This window comes from Papaver somniferum, unplaced genomic scaffold (assembly GCF_003573695.1).
Source record: "Papaver somniferum cultivar HN1 unplaced genomic scaffold, ASM357369v1 unplaced-scaffold_22, whole genome shotgun sequence".
Lineage (NCBI taxonomy): Eukaryota > Viridiplantae > Streptophyta > Magnoliopsida > Ranunculales > Papaveraceae > Papaver > Papaver somniferum.
The window spans coordinates 3474061-3488914 of NW_020632152.1; the positions used below are offsets into that span (position 1 = coordinate 3474061).

General features: G+C 38.3%; 2 protein-coding genes across 2 annotated transcripts; one reads left to right on the top strand and one right to left on the bottom strand.

Annotated features, from left to right (window-relative positions):
- The first annotated feature begins 1880 nt into the window (after nucleotides 1–1880).
- Nucleotides 1881–4956, top strand: LOC113340584 (kinesin-like protein KIN-14R). Its single transcript, XM_026585708.1, has 10 exons — nucleotides 1881–2196; nucleotides 2451–2524; nucleotides 2614–2782; nucleotides 2893–3002; nucleotides 3091–3190; nucleotides 3280–3428; nucleotides 3532–3849; nucleotides 4036–4107; nucleotides 4243–4311; nucleotides 4470–4956. The coding sequence occupies exons 1-10, from the start codon at nucleotides 2022–2024 to the stop codon at nucleotides 4797–4799; spliced, it is 1566 nt and encodes a 521-aa protein (XP_026441493.1). The 5' UTR covers nucleotides 1881–2021; the 3' UTR covers nucleotides 4800–4956.
- Nucleotides 4802–10252, bottom strand: LOC113340615 (phosphoglycerate mutase-like protein 1). Its single transcript, XM_026585740.1, has 10 exons — nucleotides 10184–10252; nucleotides 9603–9656; nucleotides 9359–9466; nucleotides 6366–6445; nucleotides 6094–6256; nucleotides 5856–5930; nucleotides 5666–5754; nucleotides 5435–5554; nucleotides 5279–5323; nucleotides 4802–5151 (listed from the first exon to the last, which is right to left on the bottom strand). Exons 1-10 carry the CDS (start codon nucleotides 10250–10252, stop codon nucleotides 5049–5051), a joined length of 906 nt encoding a protein of 301 aa, XP_026441525.1. The 3' UTR covers nucleotides 4802–5048.
- Between the last annotated feature and the right edge of the window lie 4602 nt (nucleotides 10253–14854).

Genomic DNA, 14854 nt, shown 5'->3' on the forward strand with positions numbered 1-14854 from the left:
TAATGCATAACCTATCATTTCAAATTAAGAATGATTTTTTAGGGACCATGGTTTTTTTAGGGGACCATGGTTTTATTAGGCCACCTTTCCTATAGTGATAAGGGGTGTCCTAAAACGTTGAAATGACTAACCTACCCTTAACCTAATTTAATTTAAAACCAACCTAATAACCACCTATATATAACCACACCACCACCCACCACCACCGATTACCACCACCACCACCTCCGATTATCAACTCCACCAACCACCGATTACCACCACCACCACCGCCGCCCACCACCGCCGCCCACCACCGCCGATTACTACCACCACCTCCTCCGATTATCACCACCACCAACCACCGATTACCACCACCTCCTCCCACCACCACCACCACCGCCTATTTAAGAAATGTAACAACATTAATGCAATCACAATTAAGTTCGGTTACATAATAATTTTATCGAGTATAAAAGACGCCAGCCGCAACCTGATTCTGCCATGGGACCACTCCGGAGGTATTTTCCAACAAACCCTTCACTTTAATTTGATTTTGATTGCTTCAATCGAATAGAAATCATCAAAATAGGGTTTTAATAGGAGTTACAGAGCCATGTTCGGTTAGGTCGATTTTCCAAAAAACCCTAGTTTACTAACCGAACTTCTTGAAAATGAAGAACACGAAGAACAGTTCGGTTCTATTGGATTTAAAACTAAGTCACCGAACTCTCTTTTCGGTTGTTTCGCAAAAAAATTAAAATTACAAAGTAACCGAACTCCACCCTTAGAACCGAAAAAAAAACAAATCCAGTCTAACCGAACTGTGTTGTTGTGGCCACTATGTTGAGTTCCAAAATAACCGAACTTAGCCAATAGAGTTCGGTTTGTTCCCAAAAAATTTTAAAACTACAAATTTTTTTAAAACTTAGCCAACAGATGCTGAAACTTCACATTTTTGTTTGTTTGTTAAGTTCGGTAACTTCACAATTTTATCGCAAAAACCGAACTCAGAGTTCCGTTGGTTAGCTGTTAGGTTCAAGTTTGCGAAAGAACCGAACTTTGTAAACTTATATACTCTTATATTACGTAAAGTTCGGTTAGATCAAAAGTGCATGCAGTTTGCCAACCAACCGAATTTTGTACACCAAAGTTCGGTTAGTTGAGAACCAACCGAACATAACCCTGTAACTCCTAGAAATTATTAGAGAGTTCGGTAACCTGCGTGTTTGGAACAAGTAACCGAACTACACTTTCAAATGAGTTCGGTTACTTGTTCATCTCACGGGGCAACCGAACTACAGCTTCAGATGAGTTCGGTTACTTGTTCTTCATATAAAGTAACCGAACTGTTCAAAATCCAGTTCAAATCCGGATCATTTTGAAGATTAATAAATATTCTAGGAGAGGATGGAGATGAAGAATCAGATGAGTTTTCATCATTTGAATACTCAAACTTAGTGAATTGGAAAAAAAAATTATTTTTCATGTTTTTCTCCTTCATCTTCTCTAACTCTACTCTCTCAATAATTCTACTTAACTAATAATAAACTCATCTTTTAATTTAATCTCACTAATTGTTTTTAACTAATCATTCAATAATCATAACCTAAAATTAATTAAGAGGGTAGATTAGGTATTAAATAAATAACTAGATATGGGATGACCTAGAATCACTTCTGATGCTTTTACCCAAAATAAAATCATGATCCAAAAAAAAAAAACCATGATCCCCAAAAAATTATTCAAAATTAATTATGGATCTTACAATGAGAATATAATTGTTTGGGCCTGCGCCTAATTTTTCCCTAACACATACCAAGGCCCAAGCCAAGTAACATTGCGGAGTGTTAAAAAATAAATAAAAAGGATAATACAGACAGAAATGATACTTTCTTTCTTTAAAATTTGAATTGGAAGAAAAAGAAGAAGAAGAAGGAAGAAAGGGGGAAACTAATAATCACAGATCTCATTTCTCTTAATCATCAACAATCATTAAGGATTTTAATCCTCACTGAATTTTACCAAGAAGTGTTTTAAAGATGATCTCAATTCCAATGGATGAAGAAAACACATTAGAAACCCTAGATGTTGGTTCTACGGTGTATGATTGGGAGAAAGAGTTAGTATCTGATACAGCCGGTTTACTGGACTCGTTTCATTGTATGCCTGGTTCCAGATTGGTTCCTACTGGGTTTTCAAAATTCAACTCGATGGGTAAGTATTTTCGTCACTTCGATTTCCCCTCTTTCATGTTTCTTTGATTTGGGGGTTTTTATGTTTTAGGGTTTTCAAATTTCTATTTTACTGATTGTGTTAAATTTGAGGGAGTTTGATGAATTGGGGGTTTTAGAAGTTAGGGTTTTCATTTTTCATTGTGTTAATTTTGAGGAGTTTGATGAATCTGGGATTTTGTTAATTTGTACTAATTGAAGCACCATCCCAGAATCATAATATTTTGTTTCTTATAGAGGATTTTGTGGTACCGCCCGAATACCTTACATGCAAGAATTGTTCAACTGAGATTGAAGTTCCTTACATTCAGGTAAGGAAGAACTAATTTTGAGATTGTAGATTATAATTTTCATACTGTTCTATGTGTGTGAATTTATGTGATTTTCGTATTTGTTGTAGAAAAAATCGACGGCTATGTTTGAAAAGAAGATAAAAGAATTGACTAGCCAGTGCCAGATGAAGACTAATGAGTACTACGAAGCTTCGATGTCGCTTACAGCTGCCAATGAGCAGTTGGAGAAGGTTCGAACCGAGCTTGATGGCAAGATGGTTGAACTCCATGCTCTTGGTAAAATTACATACAAAATTTTGTGTATTAGATCCATTAGACACTGACTTAATGTACTTTTCGTGTCTGGGGAAATGGGCAGCTTATTAAGAGTCTTTTTGTATCTGTAGATAAAACCATGGAAAAACAAGCAGCGGAGTTGAATGATGTTTCTTGTACACATGAATGTGATAAGAAGTCTTGGGTTGTAGCTATTAATGACTTGGAAAGAAAAATCAAGGTACAGCATTTGATTCCATGATTATACAGATGAATTCCCGTCCTTAAATGAATACCACATTAGAATTCACTTAGATTTTCTTTTGCAGATTATGAAAACAGAGCAGTCACAGGTGTCTCATGAAGCCCATGAATGTGCTAATTCGATTCCTGATTTAAATCAAATGGTGTCTGCTGTTCAAGCATTGGGTAAGCTGAAGCTCAGCTTCAATTGATCTGCAGATTTGGTATAATATTCTGCATCTCATCTCGTTGTTATTATTTATTTATTTGTGTAGTTGCGGAATGTGATGATCTCAAAAGCAAGTACTTGGAGGAACAAACAATGAGAAAGAAACTGTATAACCAACTTCAGGAATCTAAAGTTGAGCCAGGTCCTGCAAAGAAGCAAGTCGACAATGTTGAGCTTCAAAAGTTGAAAACAATGGTATGAAAAGCAATTGACTATTCAGATGTTTCTTGAGTTTTAGTGGTTGAGTTGCTGTATAAGCTTGTTACTTACTTCTTTCTTGTTTCTAACTATCCTGAAGCTTGATAAAGTAAAGCAAGAGTCGAGATCCAAAGACGAGTCCTTAATAAAGTTAGAAGATAACTTACAAAACTTGGAAATTAAAGCGAGATCCAAGGATCAGCTGTGCAAAAGCCAACTGGAAAAAGTTAAAGAACTAGAAGCACAAATAGATTCAAAGATGGCGGCGCACAAACAATCTGAGAAACAAGTTTGGCAACTTAATGAGAAATTGAAGGGCAGAGAAGAAATTTGCAGCGGTCTTCAACACAAGGTCAAAGAGCTCGAAAGTAAACTGAAAGAAGGAGAACACATGGAGTCTTCGGCACTACAACAGAAGGTTTGTTCTGTATACATTTCATTTTTCTTCCACAAATAATAACGCCATATGTTCTTCTAGTTAGATATTTCTCTTAACTTGATAACTATATCGTACCATTCAATCACAATTCACGATGCCAATATATTGCACTAATGGGCATCATAGAATTGATACGATTAGTTTTATGTGGTTTGTTGTGCACAGATCAAGGTGCTCGAAATCAAACTGAAAGAGAAAGCTCAGCAGCAATCTGACCCTGTGGACCTTCAACAAAAGGTTTGTTGATTCTGTGTCCTCAACAAAAGCTATTTCGTGAACAGACATGAATAGTGGTGGAGCTAAACAAGGCTTTATTTCCTTTTTCGTGGAAATTGAAAATATAGATTCTAAACACGCCTCTAACTTACATAGGTGAAGGAGCTCGAAAACAAGCTTAAAGATCGAGAACAGAATGCGGATTCAGCACTTCTTCATCAAAAGGTGTTCTTACTGAAAACCAATTTCTTATACTCTGCCAATTGTATGTTTGATTAAGCCGCTGTTATAAACAATTTTTCGGCTTACACAAATGCTGTGTGCAGTATATGAAGAAAAACATTTACGGGAATTTCTAACTTCTTTTGTGCATGCTATGTCAGAATAAGGAGCTTGAAGTAAAACTAAGAGAGCGAGAACAACAATTGAAGTCTACGCCCCAACTGTCACGTTCTTCTAATTTCGAGGAATATGTGAGTGAAAGCGGAAGCCAGTTGAAGGTACGAAGGAAAAGAAAACTTAGTAATGGTCCATCCAGTTCTTTGGTCGAGAAGAACGTAAGGCCTGTGGAAGCGAAGAAAGCTAGGCTACTTCCAGTAGATCCTAAAGCATTGGCAAGAGTTGCAAGAACTGCAAAAACAGGGAATGTTTCTCGGCTTTCATCACATAACAAGAAGGATCCTATCAAAGAACGAGATAAGACAAGAGGGTGATCTAGATAGTAACTGTAATTTCATTCAACCGACAATGGTGTGCGAGTGTGTGTTAGACCTTGTAATCTAATTTCAGTTGATCATACATCACTTGGATCGTGTATTGTTCAGATAGTAACAAAAGAAAGATATTATGAAGCGTAAACGGCTTCATCAATCTAGGCTTGTCGAAAATAGCCCGCTTCAGGAGAAATATTTTACAATATTATGGAAGTTCAAATCAAGATAAACAATCTAGGAATTTGGTGCTCATTTTTCTGGGTGCTTGTTGGTTGCAGCAGCACTAGGAAGATCGAGTCCGCTAGGAATCTTTCCAGGATAGTTGGTAACTGAAGTATCCGACCCTATCAAACTACAAATTCAGAAGGGAAGAAAAAAGGATTCAGCATCATGAAAAAAAAATACACAAGGGGTGCCAACAGGTCCTTCCCTCCGGTAATAAGTCGGACAAAGTACAACAGAGGAGCGAACATGCTTACCCATTATCAACTATCACCACAGAACGTAGCTCGCAGTTAGCAAAGCTGTAAACATAGAAACACAAAAAATGTCAATGATAAAAATTGAAAGAAATGTCTCGACAGGCCAAAACTGCAATTTATGTTCTACAAATAGGGAGATCCAATAACACTTACCAATTGTGGATTTCTTTCTGCACTGTCGGGTGGCAGTCGTCTCCAAATGCACTGAGGGTCTGAAGCAAGAATGCGCTATGGGTGACTACTGCAATCTCTGTTTCTTTACGAGTCCACAACCTAGATAAGATATTGGATTTTATTATTTTTAGTAATTACTGTCCTTAACTATACAATTCTCAACAATCCTTGAATTGAAAGGGAGATAAAAAAAAAATTAAAAAAAATCACCAATTGATAAATTTCATTCCCCTGGCAGCAACAGCTTTTCTCGACTCCCTTACATCAGCCTCCCACAAAACATCCTCTTCATCTTCTATCTGCAGCAAACACACAACATAGCGGTTGGAAACTAACTGCAAAGCTAATAATACGCAAACTGTATGACTAAGGGATCCTATAGAGCTCATCAGATACTTGCCAGTGAGAAATCGATCGCAGGAAAGATGGTCCGATATTCCCATATACTTCTCCTCCTATCACATGGGTGAACACCCTGTAGTAAGAATTCCAACTTAGAAATCAATCTCTCAATTGTTCAAAGAAATTCATTAAGATTAAGAAGAAGAAATCTCCATGAATATATTTTTTTTCTTTTCCTACCTGCGATGATCTCCTCACAACTGGCACAAATTCAAGCATCAAATTACAGGACATACCAATTGTTCTCGGCAAAGCTCCACTGCTACAAACGGTGGACTAGTTATGCTTGAAATTGCAGAACGATTACTATATTTTGCATTTGCCACCATTAGTGGCGTGACATTGGTCCCATCCGCGTCTCCTCCGGGCCCAAATGATCCAACAGCTGTTTGCAACGTCCTGAAATGCAATTCCAAATAGGCGCCATAATCTAATTAGTAGATACTAACACAGCAATACACCAAGTAAACGAGTACCTTAGTAACGGAGAAACCAAGTAAAAGAGTACCTTAGTAACGGAGACACGATGACTAATTCAACCTTCTTATCAAGTCCACATTCATGAACATGCTTATGCAAGTTATCAACCTGTAATGTTAATTGAGAAGCTAATTGTTGGAGAAAATGAGTTATTTAATAAATGATTTTTTGGTCTTGGTGTGGTTTGATCTCATGACCTACGGGTCTAAGGATACTCACTCATTTTTGAGTGAATGAAATGGAACCTTTAGTCCCACATTATGGAAAACTAAAGAGGTGCTCCACTATATTACCATGTTCTACTTGAAATTATTGTGAAAAATACATGTTTCGACCCATGCCCATGCTCGTGTACCAAGCACCAAGTCCGTGTCTACTTGAAATTATTTTTTGCAAGTTTTTTAACTTGATAAATAATTTATTTAAGAGTTTTATTTATGGAAATTTTTTTTTGTGTTTAATTGTTTTACAAGAAACAAAACTCGTTTTATAAGAAAAACCTAAACCTAACTTGATTTGCAAGTTAATTTTCCTATAAATACAACTCGAAAATCTTTTTCAAAACACACAAGCAGCGACCATATCTAGGTCTTCTTTTCTTCATCTTCTTGCTTTTATTTTCGTGCGGCGTTTTACTTCCATTCTCGTTGCTGAGTTTAAGAGTGGGTAACTTGTATTGTGCTAATACAAGTTATATCGGGCAGTCTTATCCTGGACACATCTTCGCACGTTGGGATTTAACATTACTTTAGAGTATACCCTCGAACTAATGTGTTAAGGACAGCTTGTTGAACCTGTGATTCTGCCCTCATCAATTTGTTCGTGGTAGAGTTGTTTGATACAGTTCTTTATATTTATTGTTTGATACATCTGACGTTTCTTCTATTGTTGCAAGACTCCAACAATCTTAACACATTAGTTTATTCCTTGTAACAATGGGAAAGAACGACGTTGAAAGACCACAGAAGTTTAATGGAAAGGATTTCAAGAGATGGCAATCCAAGATGTTGTTTTATCTAAGCCATCATGAACTGGATTATGTACTTGTTCCACATGATGAATTGATGAATGCTGAAGCTTTAACTGAGGAGGTGATCGAGTATAACAAGCGGTGTAATTTTCTGGCGAAAAATCATATCATGAATGGTTTGGAAGATACGATGTATGATTTTTACAATGCTAAAGAAAATTTCAGTGCTTATGATTTGTGGACTGCGTTAGAAGCAAAGTATCAAGAGACTGCAGGGAGCAAAAAATTTCTGGTGGCGAAGTTTATGGACTTCAAGATGACGAATGATAAGCCTGTTGTTGATCAATTCCTCGAATTTCAACAGATTATTAATGAGATTCTTGCTGAAGGTATGGTCACTGATGAGACGTTTCAAGTATCTGCGGTAATTGAGAAGTTACCAACTTCTTGGTCTGAGTACAAGAAAAATCTAAGACATGAAACTGGCGAGATCAACATGGTTGAATTAGGGAAGAAGATTCAAGTGGAAGAGTTGATGTGCTCTAAAGATAAGAACGTGTCTTCTGCAAGGGACATGAGTAATAAAACTCACATGACTGAACATAGATCTTCCAAAGATGGAAAAGGTGAGAGTAACAATCGTAACTCTAAGCGTGGTCCTCCCAAGAAAGGTATGTTTCGAAAACCAGAGTCTAGCATTACTAAAATTAAGGGTGCTTGTTATGCGTGTGGAGTTACTGGCCATATGGCAGTTCACTGTAGACATCGTAAGGACAAGAAGGATAATGCTAACTTGGTTGAAAAGAACAAGGATGAGTTTTCTGCTGTAGTGTCTGAAGTTAATTTGGTGACCAATGTGATGGACTGGTGGGTAGACTCTGGAGCTACCAAGCATGTTTGTGGGAACAGAGACCTGTTCACCTCCTACCAGAGGGTATGGGAAGGCGAGAAACTCTATATGGGTAACTCATCTGCATCAGAGGTTGCAGGAAAAGGAAAGGTCGGTCTGAAGCTCACATCTGGCAAGACTCTTACATTGAATGAAGTTCTTCATGTTCCAGACATCTGCAAAAATCTTGTTTCTTGTTCTGTTTTAGATGATAAGGGTTTTAAAGTTTCAATTGAGTCTGGAAAACTTATAGTAACTAAGGGCAATGATTATGTGGGTAAGGGTTATAAGGCTGGGGGTCTTTACAAACTTAATGTAACCTGTCCTGAAGTGAAATTGAATGATTCTTCTGCTTACATGTGTGTGTCATCGAATGTTTGGCATGGTATACTTGGTCATGTAAATTACAAATCAATGCATAAACTGGCTAGCGTAGGCTGCATACTCAAATTCACTTTAGATAAAAGTCATAAGTGTGAGATTTGCGTAGAATCTAAGCATGCTAAGAAATCATTCAGGAAGAATGTCCAGAGAAACACTAAACCCTTAGAATTGATTCATTCAGACGTAGTTGACATGAAGTCAGTTCAAACTAGAGGTGGTAAGAAATGGTTTGTCACTTTTATAGATGATTGTACGAGGTACTGTCAGGATTATTTGCTTAGAGGGAAGGACGATGCCTTAGAAGCCTTTAAGATATATAAACGTGAAGTTGAAAACCAATTGAATGCTACCATTAAAACGTTTAGGTCTGACCGTGGTGGTGAGTATCTAATTCCTATTGGAGATTTCTGTGAAGAACATGGCATAATACATGAAACTACAGCCCCTTATTCACCTCAATCCAATGGTGTAGCTGAACGAAAGAACCGTACCCTTAAGGATATGATGAATGCCATGTTGATTAGTTCAGGATTACCTTCGAATTTGTTGGGGGAGGCTATTCTCTCAGCCAATTACATTCTGAACTAATGTGTTAAGGACAGCTTGTTGAACCTGTGATTCTGCCCTCATCAATTTGTTCGTGGTAGAGTTGTTTGATACGGTTCTTTATATTTATTGTTTGATACATCTGACGTTTCTTCTATTGTTGCAAGACTCCAACACTAATATGATTTACACTTGAAAATTGCTGAATTCTATGAATAAGCGAAGTAATTACCTGCTCCCATCCTAGAGGAGTAAGTTGAGCATCAAAAAATTCTTCAGATTTGTATGCGGTGAAATCCTTTTCTCCTTCAACATTGTGAACTCCTTGGGCATGCCTCACCTGATGTACAGTTTAATACAATGACCGATGTATTTAGAATGTTTTGGAGAATCCAATTCAATATAAATGGATAAGAAACAAACATCCTCAGACTCGACAGACAATTTCAAAAAAGCATCAATTCAAAATTGAATACCAGATGCAAAGTCTTAGTACGGTGCAAAGGAAGAGAGTTGTAGCAGTCGCCGAGCTATCCATATCTTCCAGCAAGAACCAAGAGATCAAATCTCCAAAAGGAAAAGGCTAGATCAAACTGCTCAGTTGATTCACTATCAAATCCTAATAAAATTGATAGTTTCTACAATAACCGTCTTGGAACAGACAGATCCAAGCAAATCAAGAACAGATCGCTAGCTAGCTTCCTCTTACAGTCCCAGTTGATTCTGCTGCTGTTTTTAATTTCCTAGTGTACGGTTATTGCAAATACTATAAATGCTTCCGCAGACAGTACTGCTCATCATCGTAGTGGTGGTGGTGGCCGGCCTGGCATCCGCATATTATTCATTTAAATAATTTAAAGAATTGAAATTAGAAAATTGTAGCATGAGCATCTTTCTTGTTATACAATATTTCAGTGGTTAGCATTTATGGGCACATTCTATCCAAGAGGTACGAGTCTGTGAGGTTAGAACTGCTTTCTCAAAAGGACCGGCAGGAAACTGAAAGGGCTTTCATATTTTTCAAGTGCACAAGATTATATGCCGTTCCCTCTTTTACTTGTGAAACTTTCACAACCACTTTTCTCTGTAGATATGGCCGGAGTCGAGATGAGGTCCCTTGAAGCATGTTATTGTCGGCATAATAAACTGGGGTTTAGGGAAGACCTGCTAACATGACAGATGCTGGGGTTGGTCTATTGAAAAAACAAAAACGAAAGAGCCGAGTAAGGGACAAATCATGAATGATAGAGCAAATTTAGTATTTGTTTTTAGTTGGCTTCGCTCTGGATGTACTTCCTCCACCAACATTTTGACGTCATTCTGCTTTCTTTCTCTGACCCACGGATAGAGAAAATTAGTTTCGATTTCAGATATTTGATGCTTTTTATTGTCTGTTTTTCATAGATTTAGGTATTGCTAATTAAAATTAGTGTGGGAATTCAGCTTGTTGCTTGTTGCGATACTCCCAACCAGCTTCTTGTAAATTTTTATTTGGAAATTTTCTAATATACACTCATTTTGATAAGCTGTTTACAAAACTATACCCGTTTTTTTTCTTAAAAAAATTTCTAAAATACACCCACCATCCATAAAACCGTTAAGGCCCACCATCTCGATATCCAACCGTACATCAAATAATTTTGATCAACGGTTAAGGATCATAGCTATATCCAAAGTTCCCGATGTACCCATACAACAATAAAATGAGCGTGAAGAACTCTTGGGTTTTATTTCTCCTCTCTTTCTCTTCGTTTCTTTCTATTTCTCTGGAAATCATTCGAGAACAACAACAACTACATCGACATCAAGATTAAGGAATACAATATTGTTTGATCTATGCCTATAACTGTAAATCTCTGTTTGGATGTTTGTTCTTTCATCCTCTCCTTCTCTGTGTGGTTATTTGATTTATAAGATTTTGATTTTGTAAACAAATTTGTGATTATGTTTTTTTTATCCAATTAAATGAAATCCTTGAATTTAGATCCATTTCGAAACTTGGGTTGCTATCAATTTTGTAAATTTGGGGGTTTTCATAGTGCTCTGGAAGTATTGTGTCAGTTTTAGGGTTTCTTTCGGGGGATTTTGGATTGAGAGTTTACGAAGCAGCAAGCTGCCATTAATTCAAGTTGGTTTTTCTATGAGATTTTTTAATTGCGGGACAAGATTTTCTGCTGTCGTTAAATCAATTGCAGGTTTAAGGAGTTAATACTCGGCTAATGCAACAAAAGGGGGGTTATCTCTTCATTTCCCACACAAGTATTTGACAGAAGTCCTGAATGACTAAGGTCTTCCCTGATTTTCCATAGCTAGTAGTCGTGAATTCATGGTTTTGTTCCTAGCAAGGATTAGAAGTAATTTTGGAGCTCAAGACATGAAAGGAGCTGTTGATTGAAGTTTGTGACGGTTTGTGTTGTTTGAATGAGAAACCAACTAGAAAATAAAAAAAAAAGATGGAGTTGGTGATATTAGGGACATTGATGTAGTGTTGTGTTTGAGATAATTTGTGCTTGTTTGACATATTTTACCTGTTGGTGAGGAGAAATTGTGGTTGAAGTGAAAAAAGCGGAAACTAGAAGATGAAACAGTCAAGGCCATTTCAAACCTTTTACATCTTAGTCAACTCAGTCAAGTTGACCCGATTTAAAGACACCTGACTATTTAACGGCTGTTAGCCATTTTATTCAAAAAACGGACGGAATTATCAAAACGGGTGTATTTTAGAAAACACATTATCAAATGGATATATATCAAAAAAAAAAATCCCTTTTTATTTTTACGTGAGTATATGTTTTCTTCTGTTTTATTAATACTTAGAACCGATGTCTTCTTTCGTGTGATGTTTGTTTCGATCGCCTCCAATTCCACTTATTTCTCAAGAGAATATTCAAATGGGTAGTTACCTAGGAATTAGATTCTAAGAGACTCAAAAGTCATAGCATACTCGAGTCCCGCTATTAATGAAAACTTCAATTGTTTAAGTATATCGAACCCTAGTTAGCAATTTGGGATTCGGCATACGCACGGAACGACATATGTACAGATATTATTTGAATTAGTAAAAGTTAGATCCGGTCAAAAATCCGGTCAAAGGTTCGTGATAGGACAGTAAATCGGAACGGTATACATACCTGTATAATTCGTTTTAAGAATATGAGTTCGGCACAAGAAATTCGGTATGTATAAACTGATAAGAAAATATCATTTTGGGGTGGATGGAGTGGAACTTGTCATTTAGATAGTTATATACTTAATATAAGTAGAATTAGCATCAACAAATCATTGGTCTGGTGGAAACGACTGAGCTTAGCAAGCAATTTGTCAAGGGTTCGATTTCTCTTTGCTTGAAATTTTTGAAAAATAAAGGTAAAAGGACTAAATTAGTGGGCTATGTATAGAGTTGGGCTTGGTTGGTGCTCGGTGGATTAGAATTGGGCTTGATTTAAAATCACCTAAGCTGGCGAACTTGACCAGCGAATTAATCGCGGACCCGTATAAACCGCGTATTGTTCGGTAACGCCAGAAAACACGCGAATCTAGTCCGGGGTTGCATACGGACGGCCAAAACACGCGAATTCCTAACTAGGATGAGAACCAGACAGTCGTCACATTTCAACTAGGAGTTGGGAGTTAGATATGAGCATTATTCTGTGGCGCAATGGTAGCAGCTACAGGTGTAAAACGTGCCATGTGCCGTGTTGTGTTGTGTTGTGCCAACGACTTAAACGTGATGTGTCGTGTTGTGCTTTACTAGTCAAAAGCTAGGTACAACACAGCTTGATTGGTGGTCGGTGGATTAGAATTGGGCTTGATTTAAAATCAGCTAAGCTGGCGAACTTGACCAGCGAATTAATCGCGAACCCGTATAAACCGCGTATTGTTCGGTAACGCCAGAAAACACGCGAATCTAGTCCAGGGTTGCAAACAGACAGCCAAAACACGCGAATTCCTAACTAGGATGAGAACCAGACAGTCGTCACATTTCAACTAGGAGTTGGGAGTTAGATATGAGCATTATTCTGTGGCGCAATGGTAGCAGCTACAGGTGTAAAACGTGCCATGTGCCGTGTTGTGTTGTGTTGTGCCAACGACTTAAACGTGATGTGTCGTGTTGTGCTTTACTAGTCAAAAGCTAGGTACAACACAGCTTGATTGGTGGTCGGTTGATTAGAAATGGGCTTGATTTAAAATCAGCTAAGCTGGCGAACTTGACCAGCGAATTAATCGCGAACCCGTATAAACCGCGTATTGTTCGGTAACGCCAGAAAACACGCGAATCTAGTCCGGGGTTGCAAACGGACAGCCAAAACACGCGAATTCCTAACTAGGATGAGAACCAGACAGTCTTCACATTTCAACTAGGAGTTGGGAGTTAGATACGAGCATTATTCTTTGGCGCAATGGTAGCGGCTACAGGTGTAAAACGTGCCATGTGTCGTGTTGTGTTGTGCTGTGCCAACGACTTAAACGTGATGTGTCGTGCTGTGCTTTACTAGTCAAAAGCTAGGTATAACACAGCTTGATTGGTGGTCGGTGGATTAGAATTGGGCTTGATTTAAAATCAGCTAAGCTGGCGAACTTGACCAGCGAATTAATCGCGAACCCGTATAAACCGCGTATTGTTCGGTAACGCCAGAAAACACGCGAATCTAGTCCGGGGTTGCAAACGGACAGCCAAAACACGCGAATTCCTAACTAGGATGAGAACCAGACAGTCGTCACATTTCAACTAGGAGTTGGGAGTTAGATATGAGCATTATTCTGTGGCGCAATGGTAGCGGCTAAAGGAGTAAAACGTGCCATGTGTCGTGTTGTGCTGTGCTGTGCCAACGACTTAAACGTGATGTGTCGTGCTGTGCTTTACTAGTCAAAAGCTAGGTATAACACAGCTTTATTGGTGGTCGGTGGATTAGAATTGGGCTTGATTTAAAATCAGCTAAGCTGGCGAACTTGACCAGCGAATTAATCGCGAACCCGTATAAACCTCGTATTGTTCGGTAACGCCAGAAAACACGCGAATCTAGTCCGGAGTTACAAACGGACGGCCAAAACACGCGAATTCCTAACTAGGATGAGAACCAGACAGTCGTCACATTTCAAATAGGAGTTGGGAGTTAGATATGAGCATTATTCTGTGGCGCAATGGGAGCGGCTACAGGTGTAAAACGTGCCATGTGTCGTGTTGTGTTGTGCTGTGCCAAGGACTTAAACGTGATGTGTCGCGTTGTGCTTTACTAGTCAAAAGCTAGATACAACACAGCTTGATTGGTGGTCGGTGGATTAGAATTGGGCTTGATTTAAAATCAGCTAAGCTGGCGAACTTGACCAGCGAATTAATCGCGAACCCGTATAAACCGCGTATTGTTCGGTAATGCCAGAAAACACGCGAATCTAGTCCGGGGTTGCAAACGGACGGCCAAAACACGCGAATTCCTAACTAGGATGAGAACCAGACATTCGTCACATTTTAAATAGTTGGGAGTTAGATACGAGCATTATTCTTTGGCGCAATGGTAGCGGCTACAGGTGTAAAACGTGCCATGTGTCGTGTTGTGCTGTGCTGTGCCAACGACTTAAACGTGATGTGTCGTGCTGTGCTTTACTAGTCAAAAGCTAGGTATAACACAGCTTGATTGGTGTTCGGTGGATTAGAATTGGGCTTGATTTAAAATCAGCTAAGCTGGCGAACTTGACCAGCGAATTAATCGCGAACCCGTATAAACCGCGT